At 37.9% G+C, this 22,275-nt stretch overlaps 1 protein-coding gene across 12 annotated transcripts in view; it reads left to right on the forward strand.

The window, feature by feature from the left end:
• Window positions 1-22,275, forward strand: part of MPDZ (multiple PDZ domain crumbs cell polarity complex component) — a 167,038-nt gene that overhangs the window by 103,834 nt on the left and 40,929 nt on the right. For all 12 annotated transcript variants that reach the window (XM_055578063.1, XM_055578069.1, XM_055578065.1 and 9 more), the window contains 3 exons: window positions 6,984-7,088; window positions 11,197-11,289; window positions 20,610-20,787. In XM_055578063.1, coding sequence (XP_055434038.1) covers window positions 6,984-7,088; window positions 11,197-11,289; window positions 20,610-20,787 — 376 coding nt within the window. The remainder of the gene's footprint in view (window positions 1-6,983; window positions 7,089-11,196; window positions 11,290-20,609; window positions 20,788-22,275) is intronic.

A 22,275-nucleotide genomic window follows, 5' to 3' on the forward strand; every position in this document is an offset into this window, starting at 1 on the left:
GCTGCTGCTGCTAAGTCTCATCAGTCGTGTCCAACTCTGTGCAACCCCATAGACGGCAGCCCAACAGGCTCCTCTGTCCCTGGAATTCTCCTGGCAAGAATATGGAGTGGGTTGCCATTTCTTTCTCCAATGCATGAAAGTAAAAAGTGAAAGTGAAGTCGCTCAGTCGTGTCCGACTCTTCGCGACCCCATGGACTGCAGCCTGCCAGGTTCCTCCATCCATGGGATTCTCTAGGCAAGAGTATTGGAGTGGATTGCCATTGCCTTCTCCTTCTTAATACTAATAGTACTGAAAAAAAAGTTGACCCTTGAACAACACAGGTTTGAATTTCTCAGGTCCAAATATGCATAGATTTGTTTCAGTAAATATACAGTTGGCTCTCTGTGGGTTTCATATCCTAAGTTGTAGCCAACTTTGGATCCAAATTTCCATCTGAGATTGATTTAATCCGTAGATGGAAGACTTGTGGATACAGAGGGTCAGCTGTACTCTGGCATTTCATACATAAGGGATTTGAGCATCCATGGCTTTTGGTATCCAAACCACATGGAGTCAATCCCCTGCAGATACCTAACGACAACAATATTTCAAAACCATGTTGCCTACCATTATTATTTTTAATTTTCCATTGATTTCTGCAAAAATCTTTATATGAGATTTGAGATCTCTTTTATTGAGCAGGATGGTCCACACTTAGGAACTTGCATAGAAGTTTGGATTGGCCTCAGTATAGCAAATTGCACTACCTAATGATCTGTATGAATATTCCCAAGTAAGCCAGTTCTTTAGGGGTCAGCCAAGATTGTATAGAAGCAATCTGACCCATAATTTTCCCTTTGTTGAACTGCTTTTCAACCCATATAAGATAATTCATAAAAATGCTGTTATGGTCTGATGGTAGCTCATGCAAGCTAGTTTGTGAAGAAGAATTTAAATATCTCATCATCTCATAGTGTACTAAAAGCATGTCATATATGTGGTTTGTTTTTTAAATCACTAAACATTTCTTGAGCCAGCATAAAAATCACTACTTAACCTTATTGTCAGATCGTCACACCTGAAGAATGTAATAGCTTGCCTTTTTTTTCCCCTCTATAATTAATAATTAAATATTTGCATTTAATGTATAAGGGATAAAATAGTAAAATAATTCAAAGAAAGATTGTTTACTTTAAATTGATGTGATAAATACTAGTATGGGAGACTTTTTTGTATTAATATGGTCTTACTGACTGCATTCTGTATTTTTATTTTATAAAATACATATTGGTAGAGCTTAGGTAAGAAAGATTGTATTTAAAATCTGTTTTTCATTTTTCCATTGATAAAAAGCAGACAAATACATGCTGTTTAGTTTAGAGTAGGTTCTGTAGTCTTATATAAAGGAGATTTTTATTTTTAGGGTGGAATTTCACTAAGGGGCTTTCATATTTTTAATGCCTTTTTGGCTTTTATTTTATAATAAACAGATCATCAGGTCATGTGGCACTCTCATGATTATTTTATTAATCATGCAAGTAAGAGTGAAGATCATTAAAAATTTCAGTGCCTCTACAGTAAATGAAAGAGAAATGTTAAGTGCTTTCCTCACCACTTGCAGGCTAGTGTCCATTCCTTTTCCTTCAAAGATGAATGATAAGGATCTACATGCAAACTCTTTATTTTCAGTTCAGTTCAGTTGCTCACTCATGTCCAACTGTTTGTGACCCCATGAACTGCAGCACTCCAGGCTTCCCTGTCCATCACCAACTCCCGGAGTCCACCCAAACCCACATCCATCAAGTCGGTGATGCCATCCAACCGTCTCATCCTCTGTCATCCCCTTCTCCCCCTGCCCTCAGTCTTTCCCAGCATCAGGGTCTTTTCCAATGAGTCAGCTCGTTGCATCAGGTGGCCAAAGTATTGGAGTTTCAGCTTCAACATCAGTCCTTCCAGTGAACACCCAGGACTTATCTCCTTTAGGATGGACTAGTTGGATCTCCTTGCAGTCCAAGGGACTCTCAAGAGTCTTCTCCAACACCACAGTTCAAAAGCATCAATTCTTTGGTGCTCAGCTTTCTTTATAGTCCAACTCTCACATCCATACATGACCACTGGAAAAACTGTAGCCTTGACTAGATGGACCTTTGTTGGCAAAGTAATGTCTCTGCTTTTTAATATGCTGTCTAGGTTGGTCATAACTTTCCTTCTAAGGAGTAAGTATCTTTTAATTTATGGCTGCAGTCACTATCTTCAATAATTTTGGAGCCCAGAAAAATAAAGTCAGCCACTGTTTCCACTGTTTCCCCATCTATTTCCCATGAATTGATGGGACGGGGTGCCATGATCCTAGTTTTCTGAATGTTGAACTTTAAGCCAACTTTTTCACTCTCCTCTTCCACTTTCATCAAGAGGCTCTTTATATTAGAGGTAATCTAAACAGATGACCTCATGACTGATCATTTAATTTATTGTGTGATAATGCTTGTCTTATGTCATGAACCCTAATGCAAGTCTCCTGTTCACTTTTTGGCACTCTTGAGCGATAGAATTGGTACTTGGTTTTAATTTTACCTCCGAGTTGTAAATGTCCTGCAGAATTTAAAAACTGGCCAGAAAATAAGACCACTGTGACAATGATTTAGCTTAAATCTTGTACCTAGTCAACTCTAGAAGAGCTGAAAAGCTATCCAGTACATTTTCAGGCTACAATCTTTTTCTCCTGTCCTGTTTTTTTTTTTTTTTTTTTTCCCTATCCTCTGGTATAGCAGCAGAATTTACCCATTTATGCCTTCAGCAGGTTTATTATGACTGTAAAGGATATCTGCTGCTGCTGCTACTGCTGCTAAGTCGCTTCAGTCGCGTCCGACTCTGTGCGACCCCATAGACAGCAGCCCACCAGGCTCCTCTGTCCATGGGATTCTCCAGGCAAGAACACTGGAGTGGGTTGCCATTTCCTCCTCCAATGCATGAAAGTGAAAAGTCAAAATGAAGTCGCTCAGTCTTGTCCGACTCCTAGTGACCCCGTGGACTGCAGCCTACCAGGCTCCTCTGTCCGTGGGATTTTCCCAGGCAAGAGTACTGGAGTGGGGTGCCATTGCCTTCTCCAAAAGGGTATCTAGAAATCCATAAATATCTAGAGATTCATAAATAGTTGCTTTAGTATCCCAGGAAGCAAAATGTAATGTAGTATCTTACATTAGAAAGAGAAAATAAGAAAAATCCTACAACCTTCTCTCCTCTGGAAATCAGTCTATCAATCAATCTTTCTTACAAGTTCACATAGGTGCGTACACACACACACACTCTCACAAACACACCCACAAATCACCTTGATTCCTTCTCGGGCATACTGTTAAAGCTGTGATTTACATGGCTATAGTTTTGACTCATTGGGTAAATGATAAAAAGAAATGAGAATAATAGCATCCTTTTTCAAGTAAATTTGTCAGATGATAAAACAAATAGCCATTTAGATTGACCAGGGCCGAGCAGCGTGTTCCATATACATTTTGCATTAAGTGGTTTTGGCCCTTTCTTCTCCCTTTCACTTGCTTTCACAAACAAAAGGTTTAAAATTACTTTGAAAACTATGTGGGTGATTTCTCCCAAACAGAAAGTCTAATCCTTCCATTACTGTGAATGAAACCACGACCTAAGTGCCAGTCAAATGTTGTAGCCATTGCCTTGATCTAGGCTCCATCCATGCCTCTTCTTGATTTCTCATGAGGAAGCTGGCTTAATCTCAGGTAGTGGTGGAGAAATGTATTGTAGGTACTTAATAAAAATGTACTTTGATTGTTTCAATTTCATAACTGGTTTTAGTAAAGCATTGCTTATTGAGACAGTGAACTGGCTTTCTTTACTGCCGTTTAAGAGAGGTGGCTAGGAACTGAACATGTGTGCCTTCGTGCATGCCTGGGTAGATAATTTGTGTTTCAAGAGTTCAGAAACAGCCAGTTGAAGTTCCAGGTTTCATTATTTTCTATGGAAAACCAGATGTGAAGCCTCACCAGAATGCATTCTGTCTCACTTCACACTCCACCTTGCCAGGGGCGCTTATATTTCTGTAATAATAGCCAGGGTTCTGTGTTTCACGGCAGCTGCTTGTAACATCTGCCAGATAATTACCAAGCTGAATCTGAATTCACCTGCCTTAACCTAAAGTGTGGGATGAATTCCTGATCAAGGAATAAAAGATTGATTGCAGTTACATTTTTCTGTGCTTGTTAATAATTACTGCTATAGACACCAGTAAAGAGCAGATGCTTTTCTGGGGGAGGTGTAGATAGGAGGGCTGTGGAAAGGGGAAGAAACAACCAGGAGCACCCACTTTTAACTGCATATGTATGCATCTCACATTCAGCTCAAGACACTGACATTTGTTAACACCATTGTAAAAAGATGCCGCGGCGTATGCTTCACATTCTAGATTCTCCGCAGCACCTGCTGACGATTGAGCCCCCTTTTATGTGTGAGTATCGGTGATTCAAAAGCTCATTATGGCTGTGTGTTTCAACTTGTCTGTGAAAACCACTTCTTGCTTTTGTAACATCCCTATGGGGGGCTAGATCCAGAGAGAGATTCAGTGTATATACATTTTCCTTTTTTTTTTTTTTCTTCTTTATAAGAGCATATTTCCAACAGAGCTATGAGATGGTTACATTTTCACATTGCACTGGTGATTGTGAACTCATTTGAAAATCATGTTTTCCTACTACTGAAGCTTTCTGGCTCTTTCGTTGGGGGCGATCACCTCTGGATTAATAACTGTCACGTTTCAGCATCACTAATGCTGCTCTGTTTTCTTGTACTCCATGTCTAACCTAAGGTTAGTTTTTGCCTTTAAGAATTTTTAACACTTCTCTCAGAGAAGCTGTTTTAGTGTGTTTATGCAGTTCAGTATGTGTTTTGGTGTTCTTGGTTGGTGTCTGGAGGTTTTGTATGGCCGTGTGACCAGGCATGTATTATAATTGCTCTGCATGGGCTAATGCGCTGTGGGATGCTTGTTCCAGTGCCCTTACTGTCCGAATTAGGCTAAATATATGAAAACTGCTTTCTTTCTCACTGCCCCCTAACATATCAGAAAAACATTTCTAAAACTCTTCCTTGGTAAACCTTAACACCTTTGAACAAATACAGAGAAGAATTCATTTTCAACAGTGTCTCGGATAGACACATCATTTCCTTCTCAAACCAAACCAGTATTTAATTAAAAAATTTAATACTTTGAACTGATTATTCTTATTTTTCGTGTCTTCTAGCCTTTTTTTACCTCACCGAGCTTTTTTTTTTCTTAAGTTTAAATTTATATGAGTTTTACCTTTACTGAACCTTCAGAAATAATTTTCAGATATAATTCAGAAATAATTTTCTTGAATAGACTTTTCAAATTTATGATTTATATTTATTTTTCTTTGTATAAAAGACAGTCTTCTTTCCAAGTATAATGTGTTCTGCATTTTTGACTCATTATTTTTGAAGGGATAAATGCAGATTTGCTATTCAATATATTTTTGTTACACTGTGGAAATGATGTTTTTGTAGATGAATAAATAAAGTAGGGCCAGAATTAGAATACAGCTCTCTCACCCACACTAGTCCTAAATCACTGAATTGTGTTTTTCACTTCAGTTAGATCCTTGAGGTGAAAGTGTCACAAAGTGTCGTAAGGGTGCCGGCTTCTGCCAGAATAATCGGATGTGGGGGCCAGGCTGGCTGGTGCTCTGTTAGAGCAGTGTTTTACGTGTGTGTTGCGCTTCTTGACTTACAACCGCCTCATCAAAAGTGACATCTTTTCGTTATTGGGGATATGGAGATCCGTTAGCGGGTGATTTACCTTACCAGAACACTCCAGAGGAGCAACAGACCTGTGTCCTCGGACTCTAAACATAAGCGACCTCACAGAGTGAATGCCTTTTATGGAATCACCAGTATATATTATATATCCTCCTTACTCAATAAATGATGCCATTAGTATACTTCTATTATTATATTATATTCTTATAACATGAAAGGTAATCCTTTATCTTTGCCCTCCAGTGCTAAGATTTTGCTACTTATCATCTTCATGCGTAAGCTATGGTTAGCTGGCATAACAGTCTTCATGATTTTTGTGTTGTGCATTTTTGATATATGCTTTTGTTTCTTTGCACAAATATCCTGAAATTCCTTGAAGTTCTTTCTTTCACTTGCCATGCCATGTGTTAGTTTGAGGATCCGGAACAGACTACTTCAAAAGGTGTATCAGTTGTGTAGCCTCTTAGGACAGCAGTAAACTTGACTTTTCAGATGTCATTTCTAAGCATTATAACTATAGTCAGCAACTTGCTCAGTACCTTCCACATATAGGCGTTCAGCCAGCACTTGTTGAATTAGTGGGTGACCATTCAAGTGTCAGTCTTCTTCTCTGAAACCAAAATGAACTTAAACATTGCTACATATTAGTAAGCAAATCTTTCTATGCACTGATAATGGTTTAACTCAGACTTAAGAGTTAAAACTTTAATAAAGCTAGGATATGATTACTGATAATACTTGTTAATGTCCATAATTAATTGTGTCTTATGGGAGAATGTAATTTTGAATGCCCAGTGTTTAGTAGAGTTTACCCAGTTTGTTTCTGCTAAGGCACCCAAAAATATTTGGAGAAAATAAATGTTATTACTGAAAATTACTTTTCTAAGGATTTCTAGATCTCTTTAATTAAAAAAAAATTGCTGTTAGTCTTCTCATTTTGAAATATATATTATGCTGTTTTCTTCCCCCATATGATTATCAGTAAACAGATAATTATCAGCAGCCTTTAATTTTTTAATTTCTGTTGTTATTATTGCCTATAGAATACTTGATTCTTTTGAAGTTTGGAGTCTCTACTCAGTAAGCTGATTTAAATGAGTTGTGTGAAAAAGTAGAGATGAGGGGACAAAATAAGTTTATTTCATATTTTGGAAGATTCTCCCAACAGGCGAGCTTTGCTTTCATGGATTGTGTCTTGTTCCAGAATTACTTATGTACCCGCAGAATATATGGAAGAGTTCAAAATAAGCTTGGGGCAGCAATCTGGAGGAATAATGGCACTGGATATTTTTGCTTCCTACACTGGCAGGTAAGTCTGCTGTGTGAATGATCAATACAGCAAGTTATAAAGAAGAGTTTTGAATCCAGTGTCAGGGAGGCCTAGCAATGAAAAAGACTGGACTCTTTTTCTCTGTTTCAAGATTTAAAAAAAAGAAAAAAATCACCCCCCTTTCCCATATTACTGGGCTTCCCTAGTGGCTCCGTGGTAAAGAATCCACCTACCAAGCAGGAGATGCAAGTTCAATCCCTGGGTTGGAAAGATCCCCTGGAGAAGGAAATGGCAACCTGCTCCAGTATTCTTGCCTGGGAAATCCCATGGGCAGAGGAACCTGGCGGGCAACAGTCCATGGGGTCACAAAAGAGCTGGACGTGCCTTAGCAACTAAGCAACAGCAACCCATATTACTTAAGGAGTGATCACATATTGTGGGAAATTTGGGGAAAATATGAAAAGCAAGAAATTAAATCTGTCTTTAGTTGTATCAGTCCATATACCACTGTCAACTTACTGAGTTTGGGGCATTTACCTCAGATATGACTATGGTTTCATTCACTCCCTGGAACCTACAATTTCTATGGTATTATATCACTTTTCCTCTGTCATAAACATTTTCAAACTTTATTTATTTACTCATTAACGTACATACAGATTCACAAACATTTTTAATGGTTATGTTTTTCCTCTTTTGGAGAATGTTGAGCTGAACGTCTTTGTGTATATACATTTTAGGTACAGAATGTTTGGCTTTTTAAAGCCTCTTTATACACAGTGTATTGAGAACATTTGAATAATACAGGAAATATAGTTTTTTCCTCCCTTAGGAAAGAGAGAAACTAGATTTTGATGTTGCTGCTGAGTTTAGCACAAGGAGAGAAATAATGTCAAATTGCTTTTCTGGAAAGAATACACTATACATTTTCAGCTGTGGGCCTGTTTTTTTCCAGTTACATTAGCAGCTGAGTAACAGATTTCTCCTTAAGCATGCTGTAAAGAAGAAATAGCTTTGCAAACATTCTGAGGTCTGCTCACAACAGTTCTAACAACCCATAATATTCTGGTGTCCAGTGACTGCAGGCATTGTAACATCACATCACTCTTTCCTCTGCAAATTGTATGTGGCTACAGCTATGCAGACAGTGTTAAAGAAGGAGAGGTTTGTTACGTGTTTAATAAAGGGAAGGAATGTCATGGCCCAAAGGGCCCCTTGAATTTTATGGGAAAAAGAGTATTCATTCCACCCTTTGCAAAGCTCAGCCATACTTCTTTCTAGAATTTCCATCTTAGGGCTAATGACATGAATTGATTACAACTACGTGGTACTTCCTGTTAAAAAGCTAGATGCAGTAATTTCCAGTGTCCCTCTGAAATACCATTTCACATGGCTTAATTAGAGACTATGACAAGATAACATGATATTCTTACTAAATTCTGAGGCCTTAAAAGCACTCAAAATGTTAATATTAAAACAAAAAAGCCAGTTTCAGCATGCTGGTTCTCTCCTAGCACACAAAGGAAAAGGGCCTGAGCTGTCAATGCTGTGAATAAGTGCTTCCCTGCAAAAAAGTGTATTTACTGTTAATATAAGGATGCTCAAAACAAAAACAGTGTGCATCCTGTTTTCCTCCCTTAGGAAAGGCAGAAACTAGATTTTGATGCTGCTGCTGAGTTCAGAACAGGGAGAGAAATGATGTCAAATTGCTATCCCGAAAAGAATGCACAATACGTTTTCAGCTGTGGGCCTGTATTTTTTTCAGTTATATTAACAACTGAGTAACAGATTTCTCTTTAAGCATGCAGGAGGAATCGGCACCAGAGAGATTAAGTTACTTGCTCAAGTTTCCTAACTAATGGGTGGAAGAATCAAGGTTAAATCATGGTTGGGCTCCATGTTCTTAACCATTGGATCCAAAAAAAGAATTATACTAGTCCTGTATGAAAATATGGGGCTGCATAGCGTGGAGTTTAAGAGCTCAGGTTTTGTAGTAAACTGGCTCAATTCAAGTCTCATCTCTGTTCCTTTACTGTGTGACTTTGTGCCAGTTTCTGTAATCTTAATGCACATAGAGAGTGTTACTTGTTATAGCTGACAGGAACTTATTTGATATTCAACAATCAAACATGAGTGCCAAGAAGTCTAATTCATTCTTGGCTGAGTGAGTGTGGGGACACAGAACAGGTTCATTCTGCTGAGGCGCACACGGCTTGAGTCCTGTAAACCCCGCCTGAAGATGGATAAAGAATAATCAGCACATTTATAGGAACGTATCTGGGTTAGTGAAATGATTCGAGACTGGACAGTCATTTGAAGAAAATGGGGCTTTTTGTATGAGAAGACTCCAGGTGTTTGTCATCGTACAGCTCACAAGCCAGGAGCATATGATGCGCTCTGTGTGACTGCATCTGAGCGGCTCCCCCTGCCTGGGCTTTAGGATAATAACTGGATATTTTAGAGAAGGACTCTTTCTTACTTCCCATTCCTCTCTGTATTCTGTATCTGCTTTTTCTGTCATACTCTCCCCAGTGGTATTTCCAGAGGGTTAGGCTCTGCTTCCCCCCACTGCCTTGCATCTTTCAGATTGAGGTTCACTCAGACTATTTCATTCTCAGTCAGCTTCTTAATGTCATTTTGAAAATCTTTCTTTGGCTCCATTCCTGACAGTCCTGTCCCACAGTCAGGATTAGTCTCTGTGAGCCCAGACTCATTCAGAGTCTCCTTCCTCGATTACAGAAGGAGAATTCCGCCACACGACCGATAGGCGGGAACCACAGGCAGGTGGATTTCCCTCTGACAAAGCAAAGACCCAACTTTCAGGTCGAAGAAAGTGTGAGACATTCTGGGAGAGGCTGCACAGTTGTTTGGCAGAAATGTTGGTAAACACATTGAAGCACAGGTGGATTATTGGATTAGATGACTTCTGATCTCAAGGTCTGAAGATGATATGATTTGACAGAGTTCAGTATTCCTGTTGGGGGAGAATGGATATAATTTGAACATATGCTGTCTTCAGATTTTTTTCAATTTCTGTATCAGTTGCAAGTATTTATTGAATTAGAGTTTTTAAAGCTTTCTCTATTTGAAGACGAATATTTTTCTTTAGAAATCCAATTTTTCCTAACAGCATAAGACCATGCCATAATTGATTTAACCATTCTTTGTTGTCCTGACAATACCATTTATTGATGCAAATTGTACCTTTGGTAAAAACCAAATATTTTTGGACAAGATTATTATTTTACAGTTATATTTATAGTTAGTTAAGATATTGGACACATTTTGTTACATGCTTGGCATTTGGAAAAATGTGAATTCCTGTAGAAATTGACAGCTGACCTTGGACTCAAGTGCCCGTAAGCTGCTTCCCGTAAGAATACTGTGGCTGGCTCCTTTGGATGGACAGAAGCGGACCATAAGCATTTTCCATCTGTCTTCAAAAGATGAAGGGAAAGCATTGGTCCATCCTGAGGAGGTAGAGATGCTGCACTCCTGGCATACTTGATGTTCAATTCTGTCAGGCCAGGGATCCAGTGGGACTGTACAAGCTTATAACACACATGGGGTGTCTGCCTTCTCACACATGGGAAAAATTTAGAAAATAGTTGTTGAATAGTTGCTGTTAAGAATTCTGGCATTTCCGCATTCTTTTCACTCCCTTCCTTCCTTTGTCCATGTTTCATTAGGAAAGAAAAAGACTAGACAAGACACTTTGTGTTCTGCTGTATCTCCAGACTCAGTTACAGTGCTGGGTGCTCAGTCACTCAGTTGTGTCTGATTCTTTGTGACCCCATGGACTCTAGCCAGCCAGGCTCCTCTGTCCAAGGTTTCCCAGGCAAGAATACTGGAGTGGGTTGCCATTCCCTTCTCCAGGGGATCTTTCCAACTGAGGGATCAAACCCACATGGGTTTGTTCAGGTGCCACCTGGGAAGTTCAGGTATAGTAGACTGATTCCAGTATGAGGTTTTTATTTTATATAATCAGGTTATATTTTCCCTTTAATGTAAAATATTATATACTTATTAGCCAAGTGTGGTGAAAATATGAAGCAGTTCTGTATTTTTAGCCAAACCAATAATAAAGTACCTAGAAGACAGCCTGTGTGGTTTTACTAGGAGTACTTACTGTCTAACTCTTTACCAGAGACATTCCGGAGCTACCAGAGCGAGAAGAAGGAGAGGGGGAAGAAAGTGACCTTCAAAATGCAGCCTACAGCAACTGGAATCAGCCTAGGCGGTAAGGACTATTTCTGTATTCTGCCTACTCAGGGTTTAAAGATAGAGAGGGGTAGTTTCAACTAGATTACAACTTGCTACTGTGACTTTGAGCAAGCTGTTTAATATTGCTCACTGTCCATTTCTCTGTGGCCACAGAGTGGAGAAGATAGTATGTATCACACAGGGTTAACACTAATATGTACTTGAGGATTTGGCACAAATGGCCCCCCAACTCCAGTACTCTTGCCTGGAAAATCCCATGGACGGAGGAGCCTGGCAGGCTGCAGTCCATGGGGTCACTAGGAGTTGGACACGACTGAGCGACTTCACTTTCACTTTTCACTTTCATGCATTAGAGAAGAAAATAGCAACCCACTCCAGTATTCTTGCCTGGAGAATCCCAGGGACGGGGGAGCTGGTGGGCTGCCTTCTGTGGGGTCCACAGAGTCGGACACGACTGAAGCGACTTAGCAGCAGCAGCAGCAGGGACTAAATAAAATTGACTAGAGAAAATTATGCATAGGTAGTTGGAATATTTTTTGTGGAGATTATCTTAGGCAAACAACCAAATGTTAACTTGAAATTTTTCTATTATTTGTAGAAAGTAGATATTCAAACACATACATTCAAAATGTATGTGTGAGCGTATTATCATAGGCTGTGGTTATTTTAACACATGGTCTTTCTAGAATGAATTTCATATATAATAGGAATGATGGCTTTCCTAAATCTACTCATATATACCTCTGTATATCACTAAGGTGTATTTTCCTGTTCTGAGTAGAAGATTCAGTTTAGTAGGAATTTACTGAGTCCTGATTATTGACAAGATGAGAGGCAGATAGTTTTTAAATAACAGGGAAGTGTAAGACATAAATCCTGCCTTTATGGAAGCTACTGTGTATTGAGTTAGACAAGGTGTAGAGAGACACAAAATAATGAAAGAAATATGTAAGATATTTTGCATTAAGTGTAAAATATAATCAGTGGACACTTTCTCTAAACAGATTTAAAGCTGACCATCAGAGAGGTCCCTTTTACATATTTATTAACTATTTATTATACAATGAATAAATAAAATTCTCAAGATAGAAAAATTTCTACTCTTCTGATGTGTAATACAGTTTGATGATTTGTGAAGCTCATAAATGAACTTTAGGCTGCATCACCTTTAAACAATTTCTAGGTTGAATCATGTTAAAAGTATAGGAAACCTTTTATGTTGCTTTCATAAGAAACAGCATCTCAGGCCAAATAAAATGACTTTTTGATTTCAATTTTTAAAAAATTATTCAGACTGCTTTAAAAATCCAAGTCTTTCTGCATTATTGCCCACATTGAGAATAGAAGTCTTAGATTTGTAGCAGAAAAAATATTGTAAGTGTGCTCAGTCGCTTGGTCATGTCTAACTCTTTGTAACCCCATGGACTGTAGCCTGCCAGGCTCCTCTGTCCATGGAATTTTTCAGGCAAGAATACTGGAATAGGTTGCCATTTCCTACTCCGATTATAAGATGTTAGGTTTTTTATTTGAAGATAGAGGCAGAAGTAAGTTAGATGGAGTTATAAATACAGATGGAATTGCAATACTAGATGGAAATATATGTATATATATACACACACATACAATGGAATACTATTACTCAGTCATAAAATAGTTATATTCTTCCATTGGCAGCAGCATGGATAGACCTAGAGGCTATTTTGCAGGGTGAAATAAGTCAGATAGAGAAATCCTGTATTTTGTCGCATATATGTGGGCTCTAAAAAATAAACCAATGTATATACGAGACAGAGACAGACTCACAGATATAGAAAATGAACTAGTGATTACCAAAGGGGAGAGAAAAGGCAGGAGGGGCAAATTAGGGGTCAGAGATTAAGATATATAAACTACTATGTATAAAATAATAAGTAACAAGGATATACTGTATAGCACAGGGAATAATGGCCATAATCTTGTAATAATTTCTAATGGAGTTAATCTGTAAAAATACTGAATTACTGTACTGTGTCAGTATACTTAAATAAAATATTTTTGAAAGAGTAATTACATTTTTAATTTAAAAATAAAAAAGTAGAACCATTAACATTTGGAAGAGAATTTAATATCATAATGCACTTAAAGTCCTTAGTACAATGCTTGGTACACAGTGAGGACTCAGTCAGTGGTTGGTCTTAGCAGTCACCAGCGTCTTCTTCATTATCACTCATACCAGAGCAAGTGAAAATTGTTGAGCACAGGAATCATTATGAAATTTTCTTATGAGGAGAAATTGCGAACAACTTCTGGACCAGAAGATTTTTATACTTTAATTCTCAATTTTACCCTTCACATCACACTGAGTGATGTCTCTAATGGTGGTAACTAGTTTACCGAGAGAATATGTCTACAGATTCTGTAAATCTTAAAGAAGATAATCTGCCCTCACTAACCATATGGAATCCCTCAATTTTTTTTAGGGGAGAAGTTCATAGAAGTTCATGAGGAAGCTTACCAAAATAATTAGAGCTTTTAGTAAATAAGGAACAAGGGTCATGAATAAGCTTTACAGCATTGGAAACCTGCTGGACATTCTTTCATGCAGTCAAGAAAAATCTGTAAATAACCTGTGTTACACTTTTATTTTGCATGTGATTTTCATGTGCAGGATTATATCATACTGTATGTATCATTTTCCAGCTTACTTACTCTTAAATGAATGTTTCTGTACACTCTCATGTGGATACAAAAATATCCAATTAATTCAGTTTACTTGTGGCAGTGCCTTTCAGTATATGAATATAGCTCAGTTTATTTTCAGATTGATATTTGAGTAGTTAACAGTTAATTATTATAATAATCTTGTGCAGTAAGTATATTTTCTTACACATTTGGAGAATTTGTCTAGATATGTATTCCAAAGGGAAATTGCTGACTTGTAGATTTAATTCTGTTATTTACTAGAAGTTGTCAAATTGCTTTTTAAGGTGGCTGTACCAATTTTTAGTTTTATTTCCAATATATGAGAGCTTTTTTTCCCCATATCCTTGTTACCACATCATATGATCATCTTTAAAAATGCTTTTATCAACCCAATGGATAGAATATGGTACATTGAGCCCAGTTACTCTTAGTAAACAATGTGTAAGCATAACAGATTGAGGTGCTGGTTGTACAGGTTTGTTCATTTGTCATTTGAATTGAATATTATACCTTGTTGACATTACTTCAGTGATCATAGTTATCATCATCATAATAAGAGCAATCAGATTTATTGATTGCTTTATTAATTTGTAAAACTGTTTTGCACATGACATACATTCATGAATTTAATCCTCACAGCAACTCTCTGATGTTGGGGCTCTTGTTTGATCCATTTTCCAGCTGAGGTAAGGAAAAGAGAGACTAAGGGAGTAAAAGAGGGTCACCCAGTTGTTAAGGAGCAGAAGGGCAGGAATTGAGCCCAGGAACTCTTGGTTCAGTGTTCAGGCAACCTGGCCTCAGAGCTCTATTTTACCTTTGATTTTATTAATTTCACTTTTTGAAAATCTGTGTTCTCCAAAAAGGCTGACATTTTTCTGTAAAACCAGCTCTGCATGTGTTCTGCACAGTTTTTCTTTTATAGGTCTCTTATTTTCTTCTTAACATGGAATGTTGACCGTGTTCTGCTTCATGAATCCTGGGTCAGTTCCTCAGTGCTGGGGTCATTTTGGCAGCTCTGTTTTTGGTTATTTGCTCTGATGATTTGAAGAATTACAGCATTTCCTCTTAGGACTGGATCTAATACCACTTTGCTGTCTATGCTACATCCTGAGGAGGCACAGGGTACTGGTATCCAAAGGCTGTTTAACCTCTGTGCCTCTTCCCTTTGTAAAACAGAGTGACAAGAGCATCCACCTCACAGGAGTGACTTGAAAATAAAATCAAAGTATATGGAACTCACTTGGAGAATAAGGCTGAGTACATAAGCCCTTAATGAGTTTTTGCTGCAACTGCTATTTTTAGTGTCCAGAGAATCATGAGAACCATTCTCTAACATATATCCACTACTAAGAATCTATGACCAAGTGGGCTTTATCCCAGGGATGCAAGGATTCTTCAATATCCGCAAATCAATCAATGTAATACACCACATTAACAAATTGAAAAATAAAAACCATATGATTATCTCAATAGATGCAGAGAAAGCCTTTGACAAAATTCAACATCCATTTATGATCAAAACTCTCCAGAAAGCAGGAATAGAAGGAACCTACCTCAACATAATCAAAGCTATATATGACAAACCCACAGCAAACATTATCCTCAATGGTGAAAAATTGAAAGCATTTCCTCTAAAGTCAGGAACAAGACAAGGGTGCCCACTTTCACCATTACTATTCAACATAGTTTTGGAAGTTTTGGCCACAGCAATCAGAGCAGAAAAAGAAATAAAAGGAATCCAAATTGGAAAAGAAGAAGTAAAGCTCTCACTGTTTGCAGATGACATGATCCTCTACATAGAAAACCCTAAAGACTCCACCAGAAAATTACTAGAACTAATCAATGACTATAGTAAAGTTGCAGGATATAAAATCAACACACAGAAATCCCTTGCATTCCTATACACTAATAATGAGAAAACAGAAAGAGAAATTAAGGAAACAATTCCATTCACCATTGCAACGGAAAGAATAAAATACTTAGGAATATATCTACCTAAAGAATCTAAAGACCTATATATAGAAAACTATAAAACACTGGTGAAAGAAATCAAAGAGGACACTAACAGATGGAGAAATATACCATGTTCATGGATTGGAAGAATCAATGTAGTGAAAATGAGTATACTACCCAAAGCAATCTATAGATTCAATGCAATCCCTATCAAGCTACCAACAGCATTCTTCACAGAGCTAGAACAAATAATTTCACAATTTGTATGGAAAAACAAAAAACCTCGAATAGCCAAAGCGATCTTGAGAAAGAAGAATGGAACTGGAGGAATCAACCTACCTGACTTCAGGCTCTACTACAAAGCCACAGTTATCAAGACAGTATGGTACTGGCACAAAGACAGAAATATAGATCAATGGAACAAAATAGAAAGCCCAGAGATAAATCCACGCACATATGGACACCTTATCTTCGACAAAGGAGGCAAGAATATACAATGGATTAAAGACAATCTCTTTAACAAGTGGTGCTGGGAACTCTGGTCAACCACTTGTAAAAGAATGAAACTAGAACACTTTCTAACACCATACACAAAAATAAACTCAAAATGGATTAAAGATCTAAACGTAAGGCCAGAAACTATAAAACTCCTAGAGGAGAACATAGGCAAAACACTCTCTGACATACATCACAGCAGGATCCTCTATGACCCACCTCCCAGAATATTGGAAATAAAAGCAAAAATAAACAAATGGGACCTAATTAACCTTAAAAGCTTCTGCACATCAAAGGAAACTATTAGCAAGGTGAAAAGACAGCCTTCAGAATGGGAGAAGATAATAGCAAATGAAGCAACTGACAAACAACTAATCTCGAGAATATACAAGCAACTCCTACAGCTCAACTCCAGAAAAATAAATGACCCAATCAAAAAATGGGCCAAAGAACTAAATAGACATTTCTCCAAAGAAGACATACAGATGGCTAACAAACACATGAAAAGATGCTCAACATCACTCATTATCAGAGAAATGCAAATCAAAACCACTATGAGGTACCATTTCACGCCAGTCAGAATGGCTGCAATCCAAAAGTCTACAAGTAATAAATGCTGGAGAGGGTGTGGAGAAAAGGGAACCCTCTTACACTGTTGGTGGGAATGCAAACTAGTGCAGCCACTATGGAGAACAGTGTGGAGATTCCTTAAAAAACTGGAAATAGACATGCCTTATGATCCAGCAATCCCACTGCTGGGCATACACACTGAGAAAACCAGAAGGGAAAGAGACACGAGTACCCCAATGTTCATCGCAGCACTGTTTATAATAGCCAGGACATGGAAGCAACCTAGATGTCCATCAGCAGATGAATGGATAAGAAAGCTGTGGTACATATACACAATGGAGTATTATTCAGCCATTAAAAAGAATACATTTGAATCAGTTCTAATGAGGTGGATGAAACTGGAGCCTATTATACAGAGTGAAGTAAGCCAGAAAGAAAAACACCAATACAGTATACTAACGCATATATATGGAATTTAGAAAGATGGTAACAATAACCCTGTGTACGAGACAGCAAAAGAGACACTGATGTATAGAACAGTCTTATGGACTCTGTGGGAGAGGGAGAGGGTGGGAAGATTTGGGAGAATGGCATTGAAACATGTAAATATCATGTATGAAATGAGTTGCAAGTCCAGGTTCGATGCACGATACTGGATGCTTGGGGCTGGTGCACTGGGACGACCCAGAGGGATGGAATGGGGAGGGAGGAGGGAGGAGGGTTCAGGATGGGGAACACATGTATACCTGTGGCGGATTCATTTTGATATTTGGCAAATCTAATACAGTTATGTAAAGTTTAAAAATAAAATAAAATTAAAAAAAAAAAAAAAAAAAAAGAATCTATGAGACATTTTCTTTTGTTCTTTTATTTTTTTTATTTTTAAAAGAAGAGGGATGAGTCCCACCTATATATTCTGGATTCTTAAATATTAAAGACAGTGGCTGACTCTACTGACTTTACTACTTTGCTGTTTTACCTTAGACATGGGAAGAAATTGGGCTCAGGTCACAGAGGACTGTGTTAGCAACCGCTCTTCATGCCCCGACTGTTAGTTTCTAGCTCTGTGTTGGTGAGGCAGAATTCCTAGAATGAAAGAAAGTGATGAAAAGAATTTTAACTAGTTTAAGCTTTTCTCACAAATTTGTTAAGATGAAGAATCATAGTGAGATCCCTTTAAACTAAACCACAGATCTTTAGGTCTTAGATTTCTAATAAAGAAAAAACGTGCTGACCAGAGAAAAGAAGTATTTCCTCATCTGCTTCCTGTGACCAGTTGTCCCTCCTCTCACTTCACCGTGGTGCTTTTTAACCCCAGTCTTTTCTTACCGGGACCTCCCTCAACACCCAGGAGTCCTACCTCCAACCTTTCGTTTCCTTTGGGAGCACGTCACATGTCAAGGTTGAGGGTATGCTGAACCAAGCTTTCTTGTCCTATCTGATGTCCAGCATCGGCTCCCTTCCTGCAGGTTAGAGTAGAATGCAGAGTCTCATTACCTGTCTTAGGACTTTCTACTTGGTATCCCTGTTTGCTTCCAGTCATCTGAGCCCCTTCATCTTGGCCAAACACCTCGGTGCTAATCACCTTATTCTTGTGTCTTGGCCTTTTCATAAGACATGTACTTTCAGTTCATCCATGGTTCTGACAGCTATCTACAGGTATTGGATAAGAGTTCATGCACTTATTATGTGGGTGGAGGAAGTACATTTAGGACAGAGGCAGTAGCAAGTGCCAAGGCCCCAGGACAGGAGATGAACCTCAGCAACAGCAAGAGGATGTGGTCGCCGGAGTGGAAAGAGGAGAGTGGAGAGCTGAGGAGGATGTATTTAGGAGATGGCGATGGGCTCAGGTCACAGAGGACTGTGTTAGCAACCGCTCTTCATGCCCCGACTGTTAGTTTCTAGCTCTGTGTTGGCAAGGCAGACTGTTGCAGAGGTAAGCTTCTCATTCAGTATATTCAGAAATGTTCTCTCTCTTAACTGGGTTGCTAAGCTTAGAAGCTACCATCTGTTTGAGAGTAGCTGAATTTTTTAATGTCTGCAGTATTAGAGCCCCTGGAAGGTGGTCCTTTTATATTCATTTGTGCCTCAGCCTGGAGTATGAGCCTAATATTAACTTGTAACAAATCAGTTTCAGAAATATATTATTAATAGTATTTATCAGACTCTATTAAACACTTAATTGGAAAATTAATTTATAGTGATTTTGTCTTAATATGGGTAAAACTTTAACAAATTGAGCAAATGATATCTACAAGATTTAGTATAATATCTTATTCCTTTGAATTTTTAAAAATGTATTTAGTATTATTATTATTTTTAATCATTTGAACCACTTTTAATCTTGTAGGTTAGTGGCATAAAGTGTGTTCACATTGCTTTGTAACCATCACCGCCATCCATCTCTGGAACTTTTTTGATCTTGCGGAACTAAAACTCTGTACCCACTAAACAGTAACCTCTTATTTCCCCCTCCCTGCATCATCTAGCAACCACTGTTCTCCATTAGTCTCTGTGAATTTGACTATTCTAGGTACATTGTATAAGTGGAATCATATAGGATTTGTCCTTTATTTCATTTAGCATAGTGTTCTCAGAGATGATCTATGTCTTAGCATGCATCAGAATTTCCTTCCTTTTTAAGGCTGGATAGTATTCCTTTGCATTTATATGCCTTTTGTTGATTCATTCATCTATTCATGGGCACTTGGGTTGCTTCTACCTTTTGGCTTGTGAATAATATTTTCTTATTGTGAATTGTGAAAAATATTTCTGTGAACTATACTATACATGTATGTCTTCAAGACCTTGCTTTGAATTCTTTTGGGTATATACCCAGGAGTGGAATTGCCAGATCATATGTTAATTCCATTTTTAATTTTTTGAGGAATTTCTATACTCTTTTTCCATAGCAGCTGTAACATTTCACATGGGTACAAACAGTGCACAAGGCTTCTAATTTCCCCATAATTTGTACAATTTCTCCCTGCCAAACTTATTTTCTGTTTTTTTTTTTTTTTTTTTTTTTTTTGCATTAGCCTTCTTACTGAGTGTGAGGGGATATTTCTTAGTAGTTTTTTGTTGTTGCCCTGGGTCTTCATTGCTGCGCGGGGGCGCTCGCCAGATGCGGTGTGTGGGCTTCTCCTTGCAGTGGCTTCTCTCGTTGCAGAGCACGGGCTCTAGGTGCATGGGCTTCAGTAGTGGCAGCACGTGGGCTCAAAGCAGTGTTGATTCACGTAATGGTTAGTGATATTGAGCATCTTTTTATGTGCTTATAGGACATTTGTCTATCGTCCCCAGAGAAATATCTAGTCAAGTTCTTTGCCCAATTTTGATTATTTTCTTTGTTGTTATCATTGAGTTTTAGGGGTTCTATATATATTCTGGATGTTCATCCCTTATCAGATTTGTGGTTTGCAAATATTTCTCCTTTCTTTGGGTTGCTGTTTTACTCACTTGATAGTACATTTTGATGAAAAAAAGCTTTTACTTTTGCTGATACCGAATTTGTCCGTTTTTAATTTGCTGTCTGTGCCTTTGGTGTTATAGCCAAGAAATCATTGCCAAACCCAACTTTACGTGGCTTTCTCCCTGTACTTTCTTATGAGACTTTAAAATTTTCTTTATTTTTTATAGGGTTGAACTTTGGCGAGAACCAAGCAAATCCTTGGGCATCAGCATTGTTGGTGGACGAGGGATGGGGAGTCGTCTAAGCAATGGTGAAGTGATGAGGGGCATTTTCATCAAACATGTTCTTGAAGATAGTCCAGCTGGCAAAAATGGAACCCTGAAACCTGGCGATAGAATAGTAGAGGTACCCTCCAATTAGCTTTCTGTGCTAAAATTACTCACCTGGGCCATCCTCTTTACCAAGGGAATCATCATCTTTACACTGACTCAACACTCGAGTAAAATATGTATGTTGTTAAACAATTTCTTTCTTATTTTTTTGTTTTCATCCATAATTTTTATCTTCAGTATATGATGACAAATTATATATATATTGATAGGTGTTTGGAGGTATAACCAACTGTTCTAAAAAATGTCGGTGCTGAGATAAATTACCAAGTTCAGTTAAAAAAACAAAGCAAATTTCTTGGGGAATAATTGTTTAATGTATGTGTGCACACACAAAATGTACACATCACAGATGAACCCTCAAATGAGACATTATTTCAGGAAATACCTAAATGTTGTTGGATAAGATTTTTTTAAATGAGTCTTTTTGGTAAAGTTTTTTATGCTAATATCCTCATTACCTTTTATGAAAGGTCTCCCCACCACCCCCACCACCCCAGGTTTGGCTTTTCCTCCACATCATTGCTTTGCCCGTTCCCCACTCACCACCGAGGGCTGTGTGTATGAGTGTGCACGTGTGCAGTGGTGTGTATGTGCATGTGTGTACACATTTCGTTATATGTGAGAGAGAAGCATTTGGTCAAATTGTATCTAATCCCTTCATTCAAAGCTAAGTTTAATATTTTATATCTACTCTTCTCACAAGTCACTACTCATGTGCTCAACAAGTATTCCTAGAGCAACTGTTGCATTCCAGGTGCTGTAACAGGCTCTGGGCATCCCACGGTAAATAAAACATCCAGCCTACCTGTCAAGTGGGACAGACCTGACAAGTAATCAGGTCACTTCAGGATAGTGTGATGAATTATTTGATTAACATAAGCATGGTTTTAGTAAATGTGTAGAGGAAGGCCAGCAAATCCTGACCCAGATTTGCTGGGTTGTCAGGAGGTAGAGAGTCAATTAAGAGAGACAACTTCCAAACAAAAACCAACTGATCACTTTGTTATTTTGGCAACCATTAGTTTTACTTTGTACAAATGATTGTCTCTCATTTTCTAAATGCATATAACTTACACACTAAAATACCTTAATTTTATAGAAGAAGTTGGTAAGAATCAGCCACAACTTGAACATTGTGGGCATTGATCTATTGTTTAAAGTATATGTACACTGAGAACTGAAGAAAGAAGATTGAGATTTGCGAGAAAGCAAGGGCTCTGTCTGGTGTTTCATTTTTTTTTTTCCTTCTGACCATTTATAAGGAAGAATGATGGGTTTTTTTTTTTCTCTCTTCCTGTGTCTTTGCTCTTCATTAAATGATACCTTAGCCCCATGTTAAAGAATTTTTTCATTAGAGTACTACATAAAATTGCTAATTTAAGTTTATCCAAGGAAATTTATTTTATGAGTACTTCACTACTGAATACTTTTGACCTAAGTAGAAAAATTAACAAATGTTTATAATAATTTTGAGAAAGGATTAATCATACTTTGCACCAAA

This window comes from Bubalus kerabau, chromosome 4, assembly GCF_029407905.1.
Source record: "Bubalus kerabau isolate K-KA32 ecotype Philippines breed swamp buffalo chromosome 4, PCC_UOA_SB_1v2, whole genome shotgun sequence".
NCBI classification, from domain to species: domain Eukaryota; kingdom Metazoa; phylum Chordata; class Mammalia; order Artiodactyla; family Bovidae; genus Bubalus; species Bubalus kerabau.